At 34.5% G+C, this 20181-nt stretch overlaps 1 protein-coding gene across 1 annotated transcript in view; it reads right to left on the bottom strand.

Annotated features, from left to right (window-relative positions):
• LOC111055574 (protein unc-13 homolog B) overlaps positions 1-20181 on the bottom strand; it is a 785525-nt gene that overhangs the window by 626981 nt on the left and 138363 nt on the right. The window contains exon 6 of the mRNA XM_039435489.1: positions 16036-16153. Coding sequence (XP_039291423.1) covers positions 16036-16153 — 118 coding nt within the window. The remainder of the gene's footprint in view (positions 1-16035; positions 16154-20181) is intronic.

Here is a 20181-nt window from a genome sequence, read left to right as displayed (position 1 = left end):
TCTGATATAGAACAAGAAGACGAGCAAGGGATGAAGGTGAGAAAGGAATTGAGAGGGGGAGACAGGGGAGAAAGGGAATTTTGAGGAGAAGAAGGTAATTGAGAGGGAATCTACAAATTGCGCCCAGCGGTTAGAATGTGGACACTCACAGATTGAACGTAACAAAGTGAACGTCCGTGACGTCATCACGAGTTATTCCATTTCGCTCTCACTAGCAGCCGACCTAGCTCCTTATATATTATATGATTACTAATTACAATTTATACCTACTGTATATATAACTATTAAGTGATGTTCATACCTTAAGTCTTAAACTTTGTTTTAAGTTTAAATATTACGTTCCCGGACTGAAGGAGCGAAATTCAAATTCACTCCAGTATCCTAAGGGAGCTTCAAGCAAAACACTACTGTATTATGACATCATATTAGCCAAGTTAATGAGATTCAGATTTCTATCCTATAATTCCATTGATTGTAATTGATATTGAAAGTTTGGGCTAGAACCATGATTGCAAGATACAGTCATCTTTGATCTCTGTGAAATTGGTTCCAGCTATCAATCGTCTCAATTCCATCGTTTTAATCAGTTCCAATGTTTTGACTTTTCATTTCTGAATTTGTTTAATGACGAAGACGATGTGAGTGATATATAGAGATATATTTTTTGAAAACTTGAAACCTTCACTGATAACTTTGAACCTCCGTCACACAGCATAGCAAACATATCACCACTGTTCTTATTCTCACTCATGGTGACAGACTGAAAGAGTCAATATGTGCTGATTATCGGAAAGTTGACGGGGTGGTGGGGTTATGACAAACGACAAACCGAGGGATTCCCGGTTCAACATACTGTCAGAGCTGGAACTTCAATGTATTCATGACTCCAAGACTCATCACTAGTCGAGATAAATCAAGGAACACTTTCAGAGTCGAATAGGAAGGGATGGTCGTCATGAAGCAGATGAAAAGTAATAATATAAGTATCATAAAGTTATCTGAAAGTATATAATATCGTTATCTCTTCGACAGAGAGAGCGTGACAAATAATGTGACTAGCAGTGATGACGTCACTACGTAAAATGTGTACGTGTGTAGGGGAGCTATGTATTACTTACATTTGACCACTGGGCGCAATCTATGTATGTCCAATTGTGAGGTGTATAAGGGAAATGAGTGGGAAAGTAGAGGGGTAGAAGGGAAATTCAAGGGGAAGGAGCGAGTTGTGAGGAAAAGGAGTGAATTGTGAGTGGTTGGGGACGGGAAGGAGGGAGTTTTGAGGGTAAGGATATGTGAAGAAGTGGGGAAAAAGGGAATTGTAAGGTTGAGAAGGAAATTTTAGAGGGGTGGCAGGAGGAAACAAGGCACGATGTTTATAAATACAACAGAGGTGTCCACTATTATGAGATACTCATAAGGGTATTGACAGGGGAACGAGAAAGGGTAACGATGGAGAGGTATAGGGGAAGAGTGAGAGGGTAAAAAGGGCGATAGTGAGCACGAAAGAGGTGCAAAAGAGAGAAAGGGAACAACAGGAGTTAGGGTTGTTGTCTATAAATAAGACTGGGCTAACTGGTCAGTAGGATTCATAAGCTTTATTCGATTCAATGATCAGGGGCAGAGTTCGATCGAATTCTCTGTTTCCCATTCCTGTCTCCGTTCTTCACACTCTCTCTCTCATAATATTTTCTCCTATATCACTCTCCTCATCTTAACCTTTCCTTTCAGATCCGCTCACACCCTCAGACTTCATTCATAGCACATATATATGCTCTTTGTTATTTATATGTTCATTTGTTATTATAGGCTATCCACAGATAAATGGATGAATATTCAGTTTGGATTTTGTTAACCGTGATAAGTGAAATAAACTGAGGGTGGTAACTAATGACAGGACAAGTGCGTTAAACATGTGTGAACACACATTTTCGTCAGACATGTAGTGTCATCAGCGAAAGGCATTGAACAAAATTTGTCAACTTGAGGGTTCTGTATTTTCGATATTAATTTTGTAGTTCGTTATTTTTTTCCCTGCTCTATTTGAGGTTGAATAATCATCATAATTTTCCAGTAGCTTATTACTAAATTTATTGTTTATTCATTTTATGTTAGTAGCTGCTAACGTAAATCCGGGTCCTGTAGCTTTGCCTATCAGCGCAGGGCCACTACCCGTTCAAAAACATCGAAAATCTTTGAAAATCTATCTTTCCATAAGCAACTTTTGTATCTTCTCAAAAGCAACGTGTTGCATCTGAGAAAATACACAAGGAACTTTTTGAAGTTACGTCCTTTCAACACAACACAGCCTATCAGCTGACATTCGTTCAACATGCTCTTTCCATTGTTGACCGAGCGAAGTGAGGTCTAAGATTCAAGTCGACGGTTTGGCATTTCTCTTAATGTTTTAATGTTTAAATCTTCAAAAATGTTTGAATGTTTAAATGTTTATATGTTGTGCATTTACGGCGAAACGCGGTTATAGATTTTCATGAAATTTGACAGGTATGTTCCTTTTTTAATTGCGCGTCGACGTATATACAAGGTTTTTGGAAATTTTGCATTTTAAGGATATTACAAAAGGAAAAAGGAGCCTCCTTCATACGCCAATATTAGATTAAAAATCAGACTATAGAATTATTCATCATAAATCAGCTGACAAGTGATTACACTGATGTGTGGAGAAGCCAGTCTATTGCTGTATTTCCATAAGGTCTATAGTTTCAATCAGGTACTTGTGGATGAAAATACTGCGAGAGGTCTACTGTTCACAGAACTACTAGTTAGTGATATGTGGCTACTCTCTTATTCATGAAGATCTCTATATGTAGGAAGCTCTGTGAGGAACTTCCTCCATCTAAGGATCTATTGTCTCTGAAGCCTGATGTTTTTGCGAAGCCGTGAATATTACCCCGCAAACCATAGCTTGTATTTATGTCATTTCAAAGTCATTTGGGCAAAGCTACGGGACGCCTACTGTACCAATATATTTGGACATTGATACTGTATTCTACATTGATTGATGTATTCTGGATTGGTACCTTACTCTGAAATAGCTTGTCCTCATTTGCGATTGTTGGAGGCATATCTAGCTTCGAACAAAAACCTTTTCTGAACAGTTGTTGCAATACCTTTTGAATTATAGTAAACAGTTAAAGAATAAAAGAGCAGGAAATGATAGAGAACTCCCCTCTACATTATTTTGTCAACCGACTAGTGAACTAAACTATTTGAGTTGACTTACTATTCTGAGAATCAATGAGATTCGTTAAAGATTTATCAGATTCGTGAACACTTGAATTATGGGAATTACCGGAAAAATAAGTCGAAATTATAATATTTTTCCAAGTTTCTTCTACTTCAAATTCTTTTCGATTAGCGATTATATTGCTAATCTGAGTATATATTATATTATTAAAATATAATCTGAATATATATTCTGATTAATCAGATAACAAATATCAGATGAATTCAATTCATATCATGATCATGAAATCATGTAGAACTGATAATATCGTTTTCATTCCACCTCAATATGGAGGAATTCCACAATATCTCTCTTCATAGAATGAATTTGTAGAGTAAATATTCAAATTGTGGAACCTTTCCATGAAAAATTCAAAAGACTTGAGAAATTTTCAAAAAACATTTCATTAAAAAAAATATATTATTTCACAGGAGCATGTGGAATAATTTACTGCTGATGATGTGTGAGCACACATGAAAGCATGCTCCTGTTGGAATAATTGTTGACCGAGCGAAGTGAGGTCTAAGATTCAAGTCGACGGTTTTGCATTTCTCTTCATGTTTATATGTTTATATTTTTGTTTGTATTTTTGTTTACATATTTGTTTATACTTTTGTTTATATTTTATGTTCCGCATTTACAGCAGAACGCAGCAATAGATTTTCATGAAATTTGACAAGTATGTTCCTTTTTGAATTTCGCGTCGACGTATACATACGGTTTTTTGAAGTTTTGCATTTTAAGGATAGTACAAAAGGAAAAGGAGTCTCCTTTGAACGCCAATATTACCTTAAAAATCAGACTTTAGAATATTATTCATCATAAATCAGCTGTCGAGTGGATCATAAATAGCATGCAATTCATATCTCAATATAACTTGATAAAAAAATCAGCTGTCGTGTGGACTATTGCAAGCGATGAAGCATGAATTGACAACTCGAAGTATCATATTATTTTCTCCCGACTTTTCTCTGCTTTCAACTCGGAAAGCTTTTGATGATGGTAGCATAATTTTTTACAATAAATTATTGTTGATACAACAACCCAAACAGCCATTAGTTGTTAACACACCGATATGCCATCAAGTAATGCCGTTGATGATTTTGAGATTATTTGAAATAATGTATTGAGTTATCTTTATTTTAAAAAGTATAATACTTTTTATCCAATAGCTTTTTCCACTTAAACTCCGAGGTCAACATTTGAAGTCCAAAAATTAAGAACCACAAGATCCATTAGAGCATCAATGTTATTTTATGAGATTCTAAAAAATAATATATTCATGTCATATTCCATCAATTTGTGAAATTTTCATGCTCCATGCAATAAACCAAGACTTAATAAGCTATTTCAAATACTGTTTGTGAGAGCCCCTCACCATTTCAATTCCTTCCTAAATAGAACAATAGACTACACCCATTCCTTGATCCCCCTCTCCACATTCTATGACCACTACAATACATTCAAAGAATATTGTGGAAAATTATGCTGCTCAATTGATGATTGAATTATTATTATTTTTGAGCTCTACTTACTCTTTTTTTTCAATTGTTTCTTCTTTCTTTGTATTTATACATATTTTTCATACCCCTTCACTAACTTTCCTGAATCTAACTCAAATATCGGTCTCTTTTAATCTTATTAGTTACACTGAATCGTTGTGAATATTTAATTAAATGCGTTATTATTTTCTCTTGTTCTCCTTTTTAATTGTATAGTTATATATAACTGTATACCGACATTGACACGTCTGGACATGACATACTTCACACTGATGGACAGTATTAGAGGAGGCTGTGGTTTTTAACCGTGTTGTTCACAGAACTACTTTTATTGAAATGAAGTGGGTTTTTGGACAATTTCTCAAGTCTCTCCAATCGAACATAATGTAAATTTTCAAAATATGTAGTTGAGTTGTAATATCTGTTTGGGAAGCGGGAAAAAACAATCTACTGAAATTTGAAAAAAACTCTTAAAATTAAAATCTTACTACAATTTCCAATTATTGTTGATGAGCTGAGCCATTTCCCAGTACTACTAATAATCACAAATAGCACTTCAACAAAACATCAATTTCACAGGGAAACAAAAGAGACACTATTCTGCTCTGATTCTTCTTGAATGGAAGAGGAAAATGAGAAGGAGGAGAAAGAAAGTATACATTCTCCTTCCTTGTACAGTTTGTCTATGGACAGAACATTTCCTTCCCATTGTCACATGAAACTGGTAAAGCAATAGTACATTTCTGAATTCCTGCTATTTTTGTAACCACTCTCAGCTTCTTATCAATTTCCTTAATAGTTTTCTATTTTTATTGTCTTTTCATGCTTCTATCCACTTCAATGAACTATGTCACCGCATGAAAATATCTCCTAGTGGTTATCAGTAGGCCTACTTTTAGCTGAGCAGTTTTTCGATGATAATATTATTGTATACTTCGAGCAGACAAACATCATACTGTATAACAAGTGAAAGTCGACACGCGTATGAAATCAATTTGAATTAAATCAAATCAAATGAAAATTTTTATTCACAATACAAACAATAGAGGGCCCTGCCAAACCGGAAGGTTTTTCGGAGGGTACCCAGTTACAGAAAAAAAACGAGTTGCAAAAGATAAACAGATATTACACTTCAAAGATTTTAATTATAAAATGAAAAAAACTATTAGAAAATGCAAAAATAGAATAAGAAATATACATCAGATTTTGATACATAATTAATAGAAAAAGGAAAAAAACAAAAATTTATTAGAAAGGAATGGAATAAAAAGGAAAAGGGAAAAATTTTAAAACTTCAGCCAGCAAAAATTGAGAAATTCTAATACGTTTTTCAAAACGCCGAGAATGATTACACTAGTTCTCAGCTTTTGTAATTTAATTATATATGAAAAAAAATGTAATCTGTCTTTCATCACAATGCCTGTTTCGTAGCCATATTATACATAACAGGTTCTTATAACACTTATTCAAAATAACTATTTAAAAGATGTTATTCATGTCGATTTTGGATCAGAACTGGTATTTCATACGATTGAAGTACCATTTCATACATTGAGCATTCTCCAGACCAATGCAACTCTATATTACTTCCATCGCAAAGCTTCAGTCCCTTTGCATTGTCTTACAATAGCTTCAATTTCAATGATGATGCTCTTATAATATTAGAGCAATGCTCTCATAATATTAGAGCTCTAATGATATCAGAGCAATTGGATTCGTTGAAACTCTATGGCACGGTTGCACGAAAGATGTTTGAATTTTAATCGTGATTAATTTCACGAGAACCTATCAGAGAAGGCTTTTTCGAAAAAAAGGCTTTTCCAAATGGCTCCCGTGAAATTAATCACGACTGAAATTTAACCGGCTTTTGTGCAATCGGCATTATGTGGGTCTTAATGCCGGATGCAATTGAATTAGAACGTATCAATATCAAATTGCCACAACAGCCACTGCAGTTTTTGGTTACTAGTCTCATATCGGTATCTTTGACCAGAGGGAAGATAATATGAAATTTTATTACGTGCCGGCATATCTGATTGAAATTGGTTTGATATCCTTTTCTGTTTGAAGACAAACCAGATCTAAGTATCCTTTTCCATATCGATATACTTTTAAACCGAAACATGAGTGTAGGCTACGCCTGATTCTAGAGAGAAGAAAGAAAAGGAGAAGAGAGAAGAAGAAGAAGAAGAAGAGAAGAAGAAGAAGAAGAAGAAGAAGAAGAAGAAGAAGAAGAAGAAGAAGAAGAAGAAGAAGAAGAAGAAGAAGAAGAAGAAGAAGAAGAAGGAGGAGGAGGAGAAGAAGAAGAAGAAGAAGAAGAAGAAGGAGCAATAGAGAGGAAAAGGGTGAAGAAGTGGATAGGGTGAGTGAAATGTAAAGGGGTAATTCGAAGTGATGATAATAGTAACTTAATTGAGTTTCAATCTATAAGCTCGATACATGCACATAATTGAGTATAAAGTACAATAATTGAGTACATAATTGTACGTAGAGTAATGAGCATAATAATTGATCTGAATCCGACATTCTATGGAATCACACTCTGGAGTAATTGAGGAGCAAACTGAAACTTAATCATAAAGCTCGGCGGAAAATGAGCGGGAAAGTCAAATTTCCAAATTCGTCATGCAAAATGTGATGCACAAATAAAATCTGTGATCAAAAATCATTGTAATTATTTTTTCCTCCAGCTACTGTCTAAAGTATTCACTTCACTCCCTGAAGCATAATACTAAAGTGGCACTTTTTCGCTCTCGGTAGTAAAAAACAGAAAAACTCCCTAGGGAGGAAAAGTGACGCCATTTAAATAACATGGGAAGCATCTCTATTTTAGAAACTTACATTGGAAATATGATAGAAGATCTAAGCTCAGATGAGGAAGCATAATAGAGGTGTCTGTCATTGAGTCAACTGAATTCAATATCACAATCAGAAATTTTAACAACTCATGAAATATATGTTAGTATGATATTATATACTTACTATTAGTAGACGATAAGAATCTATACAAATTTTAAAATATTCTATTCTATTCAAAATACAAGCCAACAAATATTTTTCATCTGCAATATTCAAATCTGAAACGCGTGATCTGGAGTCAGCCATTTTTGATAGTCGCCCAGTTGATAATTGTTATAACTTTTGCCGATAGATATCACAATCGGCAGTGCCAATCAGACGACCGGTTTTTAGGTTTTAGATTTTAGGTTATGTTGTTACGAAACTTTGTCACTAATAACGTAAGTTATTAAAATGATTTGATTTGCTGTTTCTAAAAAAAAATGTAGATGGAGGAGACATACTGTACTTTTCCTCCCTCAGGAAAATTGTTGCCCTCGGCTTCGCTTCGGGCTTCAAACTTTTCCCCACAGGAAGAAAAAGTCGTACTTTTCACTCTAGATATACAAATAACTATTTTCGTTATGGAATAATTCGTATCCACTCATGAGGTTGAATCAAAAAGAAAATTGAATGAAAACATACTATTTCGCTACCTTCTTCTCAGAGTAAATGCAGTTCCTCTGAGCTATCATTATCATTTATAATTCAATATCAGGGCACCGAGCTTCGCTCCGGAGTACAAAAGCATAAAAGCATATAAGTTTATATTTATCTATTGATGAACAGAACACAATTCTTTAAAATGATTGGGAAAGGACCAACAGGGGCAAATATCAAAAATGAATTGATATTCAAAATATTTTAAACCACTAAAGTCCAGTGTTGACGTTATCCAGAAGCATTGTGATACATACGTGGGTTTGATCTTCATTACCTCTCTGTGTTTGTATTTATACCACCATGTTCTGTCTATATCAATTAAACGGCTTGTCTACTCAAGTATATTATTAGAATGAAGAATAAACATGGCGGCTGAGGATTGTCTGTTCACATCTGTACAGTCACTGTCAAGAATGAAAATAAAATATTTCTGGCAAACTGACAACATTGCAAAGCTATAAAGGGATAGCGCTATCAGCTTCGTCGAATGATAGAGAAGGATAGCGACACTATTGCCAATCAAATACTGCCGTTATAATGTGGACCTCACTATAGCAACGGGCATTCAGTAAGCTCTCAATTAAAGAAAGAAAGAAGAGAGATTATGTGCATGAAACAAAATTTTAGCAAACAGTTTCAAAGAAAACGTGATAGATGAGGTTGACAATAATTTGTTGGAACACTGTCGATGTATGTACATTACAATATTTTAACGAAATTGAAATTGCATTCAAACTTAATTCTGGTTAATGATTCTTCATACTTTGTAGAATTCGTTAAATAATTAGCCAATATCGGGGCACCGAGCTTCGCTCGTTTTTATTTATTTATTCATAAACGGAATACACTTCTTTAAAATGATTGGGGAAGGACTAACAGGCATAGCCCAAAACTATTTCTTCCCCGAATTTCGATTTATACACGATAAATAGTCCAAAAAGTATGTTATGTTCCATACACTTGAATTCAGGTCCAATTTTCATTCCAAACATTTGAAAAGTTCTAATTTAGATTGTTTACAAACCAAATTTAATAACAAAATAACACTCACTAATCACTTGAAATTGTCAAATGATGATCAACTTTGAAAATAATGATATACTCTGGTTAAGGAGGATTATCATGTCATGTCAACAAATCAGATTATGTTGATCAAATCGATAAAAAATTAACTAGCTGGATAAAATTTCTCGCTGATTGATTATGATTACACAGCTGGAAATAAGGAAATAATTCTGTCTCTCTCCCACACAGGCACACGCATCTTCTTTTATCGAGAGACAACGAAATTATCATCTGTTTTCCAAGGATAAATTATCCTTTAAATGACGTTAGGCGAGTTTTCCAAAGAATGAGACCTAGTGCGATGGAATCTTTATATCATAAACCCACAATGTTCCAAATTTCGTGAAAATCGTTAGAGCAGTTTTCGAGATCCGTAAAACATAAATAACCAGATATAAAAATAGCCAGATATAGAAATAACCAGATATAAAAATGACCAGATATATACAGAAATTGCTCGCCTAATATAATAGGATAAATAGTTTGAAAAGTAGGTTATGTTCCTACACTTGAATTCAAGTCCAATTCTCATTCCAAACATTTGAAAACAGAAAAGTTCTTATTTAGATTGTTTACAAACCAAATTGAATAATAAAATAACACTCACCAATCACTTGAAACTGTAAGATACTGAATAACTTTGAAAGTTTTGATTTACTTCTATTTAAATGAAAAAATGATGGATCTCGAATGAAATCATATCGTTGGTCATGTTAACAAATCAAATACTTTGATCAAGTCGAATGAAATTTTCTGCCAGATAATATTTCTCGTGAGATAAGCTGATTAATTTCAATAGGTCAACAGCTGAACATTATTCTGCCTCACTCCCACACACGCACTTGCATCTTCCATTACCGGCAGATGACGAAAGTCTCAGCTGTTCTTCCGAGGATGAATAATTATTTTCCTTTTCATGCCCTTCAGCGAGTATTCTCAGAAATGCGAGCATGTGTTTCGAATTTTTATATCAAGAACCTCCTGTATTGCAAACTTCATCAAAATCGTTAGAGCCGTTTTCAAAATCCGTTGGACATGAATAAATACCCAAATACCCAAGTAAACAAATACATAGATAAATGGATAAATATATAAAGAAATCGCTTGCTCAATAATCGGATATATAAAGGGATTGCTCCCGTAATATAATAGGATTTCGGGTTGTCCAGGAATGAAAAGATGCGAATATAAAACCGTCTTTTAACCAGTTGTGTTGTATGGAGAAGAGACATAAGTCTTCACAGAGAAGGATGTATGAAGATCTATTAAATATTTTGAAGCGAAAGTTTTTGAGAATGATTTTTTTTGAGCCCAGTATATGGTGAATTGCTAATGCGATCAAATCCAGAGCTGCGTGATCTGTACCAGAAATGCCAAATTGTTGACGATATAAAAATGAGGTGGCTGGGACACGTCGAGAGGATGAGTGACTCAATAGTAGTAAGAAAGGTCTTCAGAAACAACCGAGGAGGGAGAAGGCTGAGAGAACGTCCGCGAAAGCGTTGGCTGAAGGATGTGGAGGACGATATTAGGTAGCTGGATGTCAGGTGATGGAGACGTAAGGCTGCCGATAGAGACGAATGGAGAGGCTTTTTGAAGGATGTCAAGGCTCTGAATTAGCTGTAGCACCGAGGAGTAAGTGAGTAATCCATTTCGGGTTTATTGCACATGAATGAACTACATTCTGAAGTACTAGAAAAAGTTTGTTTTCTCCTTTGGTAATTTCTACTCCTCCTGGTGGACAAGTTTTACTTTTGCTAGTAGTAATCCACAATGAACTTTCTCAAGTGCAGAAAGAATGAAATTATCAAACAATGAATAATGTTATAGTCACTTTGTATAGTATTCCAAGAATTAAATTTTTCAAGGTTTTATTTATCGATTTGCATAGGCTACTTGCCCTAGAAAAATTTAAACATAGAGAAAGTACAGGGCCCGGCATATGACGATTTTCGAGGGATAAATAACTGAAGTGTGTATCGTACAATTGGATCAAATTGAAGATCAAATTTTGCAATTTTTAGTGAATTACATAGATTACTCACAAAGTTTTTTATTTGTAGATTATGTCATCTGAATGATTTCCATTACTTTTCACACACTCACTTAACCCAATTCTGAAATTTGCCATTGCTCGCTCAATTATCACTTGTGGAATTGCTTCAATTCCTCGTCGAATGACTTCCTTTAGTTCTGCGGATTATTGGCTGCTCAATAACGGTAATTTTGTTCATTCACAAATCCCAAAAAATGAGAATGTTCCTCATAACTTGAAAGAATAACGGAATCCTGGTGGAAATTTTCCAGAATGAACTCGCAAGCAGCTTTGCAATGTGCCCAATAATTTGCATTGAGTTGTTGCACTAACATTATCTTCTACGGATGGAATTTCAGGTCGGAATGAAGAATTTGTCATACACTTCGATAAGAAATGACTAGCGCAAAAGCATGTTTCGCTGCTGAACGTCGTGGAGACAGTCTAACTCAGCTACTCAGGCGTTTTTCAGGCGTTTTTTCACGGTTCGTATTCGTCCTGTTGGTTTCGTTTTTAAAGCGGACAACGTGTTCCTGAAGTTCTTTACCCACAACAAGATTTCCAGTATCCCTACTGGAAACTGGCGCGTGTCGATTTAAATTATTGAAATGGCTGCGACATAAACGCTGTGTTAAAATAACTGAGTCATTATTTTAAAAATAAGCTTCAATCACAATCGCTTGATGTTCACTTGACCACGACATACTGGTTACCGAAATGGCAAGAATAGACCTGTCGAGGTACAACATTCCCGCATTTCCAATGACAGTGGTTCAAACATAACAATTACTACAAAATCGTCAGTTTAATATGCCGGTCTTTGTATAATAGCACAAGAATATATCCCATGGTATAGGGTGTTGATGTTCCAATTCTCACTGTTATAAATAATAATAATAATTCTCACTGTTAACTCAAGCTGATACTTTGATGGTTAAGTGTAAGAGAGGGCCGACTGCGCCCCAACTTCGCTCACTTTGGTTAAAAATATAGGTAGTCATTTTATTCTATTCTATTCTAGTAGTTTTTCGTGAAGCTATGTGACGCTGCCAGTCTCTCATACTTTGCCGTACTTACACTCCAAGCCATTAACCGTTTTCACACCCATATCTCGCCGACACGACATATAGAAAGGATTTACTCTGATGGCCAGTTAAAAAGGAGGCTGTGGTTTATAACTGCGCGAGGTCTACTGTTCACAGAACTACTAATAGACAGTAGTCTACAATAATGGTCTTGAGTTAACAAGGAGTTGGATTGAAACTTATAACATGAACCAACTATACCATTGAATATCTTCTTATGCTATCTTATGCTATTCTTAGGCTATTCTCTTCTCTGTAAATTACATAGAGATTTTCTTCCATTTGAGAAAAAACCAGACATGAGTCACGTTGTTCAATCGAAGAAATAAATTGAGTTACAATAATAACTTGAATTTGAGTCATTATAATTGAGTTTCCAATAGTTGAAGTGTGATAATGCGTCAAACAGCTAATCCAAATCTTCGATTACCACATCAAATTACGTGGGAGAACAAATTACAACTTTGCATAGAAACACGGAGTAAATATAAATAGACAACGTTTCTCTTTTCTGTGATATAAGCCAGCAAATAATGTTGTTATCTGCATGAAGAAATCCAATCTGTTTTTTTCTCCTCTATCCTTATTCTTCGCCCTCTCTTCTTCATTCTCACAATTTTCTGTCTTTCCCTCTTCCACTGTTCCACGCTTTCTCTCTCTATGTTTTTTCCTCTGTAACTTGTTCTGTCTCCAACAGAATAAATAGATCTTATCGAATCTCCTCCCCTTATCACCACGTCTTTTTATTTCAATCAAGTCTGAATCTTCTCTCTTTTTCCTATACTTTATCTGTATCATGTTACTCCAATCAATAAACTTCATCAAAATCAATGATAGAAGAGAATACGCTGTCTGCTGCATAACTGTACAAAGTATTGAAATTCAATACACTTACTTTTTTAGTGGAATCTTTCATTCACTTCTATGATAAATGTGCATTGTTGATTACAAGAGTATAAGATTATACCTTGCAAATCCCCTCACATAGAACCACTCTGCTCAATAATTTTTTTTCGTGGAATCTGCCAACAATGCTTGAAATCTTTTCTCGTTAGAAATAAGCGTGAATCAATCGGTAGAATCAATTACGACATCCCTGCGATCACGTTATATAGTAGTCTAATAGTCTGAGAGTTTAAGGGTAGTTGATTTAATTTTTGATGTTTCAATTATTCGGAATGAGACCTGTAAATTTTTTCTTTGTGTCTTTGAATTTTCCCCTTTGTTTTTGATTTGTACATGAGCTTTAAGAAGCTATTAATAATATTCCTCTTCTCCAGTCTCTACGAATTATCATTACTTGACTCGGTTTTTTAAAGAATTCTTATTATGAAGACGCTATTGTAGAGTTATTCTTTTAATTCAGTTTCCCCAGCTATCCAAACAAGTATTTTTCTTCTGTGGATATGGGTGAGAAAAAAGCTCTCCAACTCTACCAATATCTACCAATATCGGGAATGTAATAGTAAGGGCTATAATCCTGTTTTTTTCGTTTCCAATCATTTTATGATTTAGTTGTTCTGTGATTGTTGTTGGATGAATAAATAAATGAAATATCTAGAAAATAGATCGATTCATTGATCCGTAAATTTTCTCTCTCCACGTGGTCCTACTCTTTCTCACTCGCTCACCCTCACTCTCTCCAAATCCCACACTCTGTCTCCCCATCCCGACTGCTTCCCTCCCAAAGGACGTGTCACACATTCAATGATTGGCTTGTCCCCTCTAACCTGATAGATAACAATACACTGTGGCCAATCTCTCATAGCAGGGCTTATTAGATTAGATCACATCAGATTTCATCATCAACTTTGCTCACCATATTTTCAGGCTTGTATTCTAGTCTGAAATACTAGTGACCCCCTGACTTGGAGAACTCGCTCAAGAACTTTTGTGTTGTAATCTTTGAAACCCGCAGCTTTTGATTATAAAGAGTTGGTGAAGATTATGAAAACAGCTCTATTTCTTTTACAAAAGTTATTTTAAAGTAGATTCCATTGAGGATCCTATTTGAAATGGAAAATTACTCTATCGCTTCAACATCTTTGTCCCTCACATGAATCCAAATTTATTTGTTTTAAATCGGAAGGTAGTCATGTGATACATGATTTCGATACAGAGTTATACAAGAGAAAATGAATGGCAAAAACCGCATATTGATAACTCAAACCCTATCAGTTTGTTGATGTATATTTGACCAAACGTAGTGAAGTCTATGTTTTATTATTATTATTATTATCATTAGCGTATGACTTTGAATGGTGGGGAGACCCAAGGGTAGTTCCACCTCGCCGTATATAATCCAGAGTTCCCTAATGGGAAACCGGACACTAATGTTTCAACTATGTTTAACTATATTTTAATGTTTCAGGTCTATGTTTTAACTCGGATTTTCTTTTGTCTGTATGAACAGGTAAGTAACGCATTTACGGCCAAAATTTGTTGAAATAATTCGATGAGATTTGGCAGCAATATTCCTTTTTCAACTGCGCGTCGATGTAGACATAAGGTTTTTTGAAATTGTGCATTTTAAGAATAATATGAAAACAAAAAGGAATTCCTCCATACTCTTATATCACTGTATATTATGATATATTTTGAAGATAGGATTAGTGAGACTATAGAGTTAATCAAAATCAATCAGCTGACAAGTCGATTATTTATTGCATGCATTACACTTATACAGAATGTCTGGAGAACATCTCCCACACCGTGGGAGTCCGTCTCAAAGTTTGACAACAGATAATTAAGTCAGCCCCATGAGCCAATCATTTTCAAGTTATCGTTAAAGCTCAGGTTATCACTCGAATATCTACAACCTTACATCTGATATCCTTGAAACTACACGAATACATGATGATTTCAAATTGGTTACCTAACTCGCAATGTCTATCTGTAAATCAAATCAAATCATCGTTTATTGCCATAAAACATACAATATGTTGAGACAATCGTCATTATTATTCAAAAAATGAAAATACGAAGAACTCAACTATCACAGATGAAACTTATACTACACACTACAATCCATTTGATTTGATACGAATCTAGGCTATAGCTGGTAGCTGTAGTTGGAACCCTATCAATATATCTTTTGTGAGTAAAATAGGTTAGATTTTCGTAGTTCATTTTTATAAATTTGGGTTATAATTAAAAACTACTTTACATCAAAAATACAATACTCACATAAACTTCCTGATCCATTAACGAGCCACAAGATACCGGAAATATTCGTTAGAACGGCGGTCAGTTCCACTTGAAATTCGCGACGCGACTGATCAAATCAAAGGTATAGGTGACCGTCAAAATTTGACAAGTTATGACACAGCGACCTGCCTACTTGCTGGCCGGTAGACTGTTTATGGCTGCCGCGTGCCGTTTACCGGTCGCCATGGTAACGGCGCTTGGCGGCACATTTGAAAATTACTGCTGACTGAGTTTCTACACATGTAGAGAGTTATATTGTTGAGCATTGTTGAATGATGATTTGAATGCGGAAGAAGAAGATGAAAATGGAGAAAAATGAAAAAGAGAAAGTGATAAGTGAAAGAAGAAGTGATTAGAAATTGTATATTTTTTGTGAAATTGATAATTGTGACTGACCTCATTGCTGTAGTGTACTTTGGGCAGAGGCAGCCAATGGTATCCTATGGCCCGGTCCCAGATCATGCCTTTGTTCCAGACCTCGATCAGCAGGCCAGTCCTCACATCATTCGTCTCACTGCAAAATTAATCTCAATTAGAATCCTTTAACAAATGCATTATAGAATAATATAGTGCAAATCATTATGATAACGTATTTCTAGACACGTGTAGCTAGATGTCTCAAAAACTGTGATGGAATATAAACCTTAAGTAGAAGAGATATTGGTAGACTTCTAAAAATATGGTAATTGTGCAAGTTATCCTTTCATATTAGGCGAGCAATTTCTATATGTATTTTTATAACTGGTTATTTATATAGTTATTTGTGTTCAACGGAACATAACGATTTTCACGAAATTTGGAACATGGTAGGTTTATGATATAAAAATCCGATTGCACTAGTTCTCATCCCTGTAAAAAATCGCTGAAGGACATTAAAAGGATAATTCATCCTTGGGGAAACAGATGATAATTTCGTTGTCTGCCGATAACAGAAGATGCGTGTGCCTCTGTGAGAGATCAGCTGTGTAATCAATCAGCTTACCGTATCTCGCGAGAAATATTATCTAGAAATGTTAATAGACTCTATCAAAATAATCTGATTTGTTGACATGACATGGTTCATCATTCTAGATAAGAGTATATCATAATATTCAAAATTCATTCATTTATTGTATAAAATACTATAATCATAATACAATTATGACATTGGAGGAAAAACTAGGCTGAGCCTGTACTATTTCTCTCCAAAAATTTTGATGAAATGTTAATGTTGTCCAAAAGATAAGGTTATGTAATCTCACATTGCTTCGTCACTTGATTTTCGGTCCAGGAATGATGATTTAAAATGTTGAATTCTGAAGGTTGATTTTATACTCTAAATAGATCACAGAATGTATCACAATAAATTAAAAACTTAAGAAATATTGCACTTATTTAAAAAATTTGAATACACAATCAAAAACCCACTCACTATTTGTTATTTACAGCTGTCTGTAATGATCATTGATTTATTGATCATTACATAAAATTGATCATTATTTTACAGTTTTAAGTGATTAGTGAGTGTTATTTTGTTATTCAAATTGTTTTGTAAACAATCTAAACTAGAACATTTCTGTTTTCAAATATTTTGACTGAAAATTTGGACCTGAATTGAAGTGTATGAAACATAACCTACTTTTTGGATAATTTATAGTGTATAAATCAAAATTCGGGGAAGAAGCAGTTTTGGGCTGTACCTGTTAGTCCTTCCCCAATCATTTTGAAGAATTGTGTTCTGTTTATGAATAAAAAAATAACGAGCGAAGCTCGGTACCCCGATATTATCCTTTGAAACTGGGACAAGTCTATACGCCTAATCCTGGAAAGAAAGAAGAAGAAGACCGTTCAAAGACGTTTTCGTTTAGAGTTTGGTCGTGAGAAATAAGTTGTATGCAAAGAAGTTATGTCATATTGATGAAATAAAACGAAGAATTAAGCCATAATTCAGGACATCACTCCAGATCGACAATGTATGACGTGGAATTGAATATCTTCTAGATATTTTATGTGAAACAAAAAGGGCTCAAGTAGAAATTTTTTGAACTTGTTATAGATAAGACTACTTGAAATTTATTTTTCAATGAATATAGATTCATGTGGGTACATTTGGTAATTGGTTATTTTTCTATTTACCTAAGAAATGTGTACAATAATTTATAATTATGCTCACCCTGTACTTCTACCTAGCCTACAAAAACTTTGTAAAAGGTGTGGAGTTTGAATAGGATAGAATTTTATGCTTTGTCCAATGATTAACATTGAATATCGGGGCACCGAGCTTCGCTCGTTATTTTCATTTATCGATAAACACAACACAATTCTCTAAAATGATCGTGTTTATATTTCACAGCTGACTATATGTCATCTTATGAATTTCGGGGATGCGATATTTTTATTTTCCACAGAATCACTCGCTCACGTCTTACTATCCACAGACGACGAAAGTCTCAGCTGTTTCAGCCAAGAATGAATTATCTTTTTAATGTCGTTCAGCGAGTTTTCCCAAGGATGAGACCTAGTGCAATCAAATTTTTATTTTTATATCATAAACCTACTATCTTCCAAATTTTGTAAAAATCGTTAAAGTCGTTTTCGAGGTCCGTTGAACATAAATAACCGGATATAAATGATTATGAAAAACCAGATATAAAAATGCAGAAATTGCTCGCCTAATATGATAGGATAGCAATCCGATGTTAACCAGATGCTCACTTAAGAGCAAGAAATCCACTATTCTGTAAAGTAGATGAAACTTCCTAGGAGATAACACTTTATACAGACTATGTAAAATTTGTTATTTTATCCTCAGCTTGAGAGTACAGTTTATAGTTTTATAGTGAGGTCCACGTTATAATGGCAGTTGAGAAAGATAGGAGAACAACGTTGCCGATCCTCACTGTCTTGTCAATGCCTTCTTGACGGTAGCTGATACAGGTTCATCAGTGGAATATTAATTGTTAATTCTCGTTTAAAATGGTCAATTACGAGTATTTTATCGAGCAAGAAACCATATTTTTCAATATTTCATAATGAATTTTCATAATTGGGATGTAATATTTGACTAATATATTATTAAATATCGGGGCACCGAGCTTCGCTTGTTATTTTTATTTATTGACTAGCTGGCCCGGCGAACTTCGTACTGCCAAATAGTTAATGCATCTCATGACAAACTTAGCTGGATGCACACCTTAGGAGGCGCGATGCGGCATTTTGCATCCAGGTGCTTCTTGTTTATATTGGTTTGAATGGAGGAACTCACACACACTGAATCGGACATGGCGTGGAACGGTGTGATAAAGCAATCTCCATAAGATCAACACTTTGTATCAACAAGCCGCGCCTCCTTAGGTGTGCTTAGTCTTAGCTTAATCTGATGTATTATATTTTTATGAAAATTATCCAACAATCAGTATTTTATATCTTAATATGGACTTCCTATGTGCTTAGTTAGTTGTAAAGCAGTTTGAATTTTTAGATATAGTTGAATGCAGCTTGCTGGGAAATTAAATGGCATATATCTCCTTGCTGCTGATTTTCCCGTGCATATTCTAAATTTACAGCATTTCGAGTTCTACGACCCAAGTTTGGACGTCGTTCGCACCGCGGCATTATTATTAGAATTGAAATTTTGTGAATCAGTAGAAAGAAAAAAAAATAGAAAAACAGATCTACCGACGGCTGTTGGATGACACAATGATTAAACAGCTGATTTTTATTTCTGTGTGTAGCCAGCTCACAAATATTCTTCCATAAAGATTACATGTAAACTTTGAAGGACCGTAGGAAAGAGTCCTGGGAGTCTAATTATAAATTTGATAGGCCATAAACCTGCTCTTGAACATAACAAACACAACTAAACAAAAATCATCAAATTCGGTGCACACATAAAAAAGTTATTGAATGTCAAAATTCGAGGCTCGATTCTTATTTATATAGATAAACAGAACACAATTATTCTCTAAAATGATCGTGTTCATATTTCACAGCTGGCTATACGTCATCTTATGAATTTCGGGGATGCGATTTTTTGATTTTTCACATACTCACTTTTTTACTATCTATAGCTGTTTCAGCCAAGGATGAATTATCCTTTTAAGGTCGTTCAGCGAGTTTTTTCAAGGATGAGACCTGGAGCAATCGAATCTTTATATCATAAACTACTATGTTCCAAATTTCGTGAAAATCAGTAGAGCCGTTTTCGAGATCCGTTAGACATAAATAACTAGATATAAAAATAACCAGATAGATGAATACAGAAATTGCTTGCTTTATATAATAGGATTATAGTTCAATCAAAATCAATCGATAAATAAAATGGAAAAAAGTCTAAATCCATCCTCGGTAAATTCAAAATATTCATGCAAATTGAATAAGTTTAGTAGTTCAGATGTGATGAATAAACAGTGTATTTCGTATCTCGCACATGTATAATCAAATTCTTTCCTCCATTAAAATGTAGATAGATTGTAACCTATGTTATATGAAGAATGTCGAATAAAGCTAGATAGACAGAGATACTATTAACTCGTGTGCAGTATCATATCAGCCCTCACATTT

The sequence above is a fragment of the Nilaparvata lugens genome, chromosome 9 (genome assembly GCF_014356525.2).
Source record: "Nilaparvata lugens isolate BPH chromosome 9, ASM1435652v1, whole genome shotgun sequence".
Taxonomy (NCBI): Eukaryota; Metazoa; Arthropoda; class Insecta; order Hemiptera; family Delphacidae; genus Nilaparvata; species Nilaparvata lugens.
Note: the sequence above shows the minus strand (reverse complement) of the source record. Positions and strands in the feature narration are given on the sequence as shown.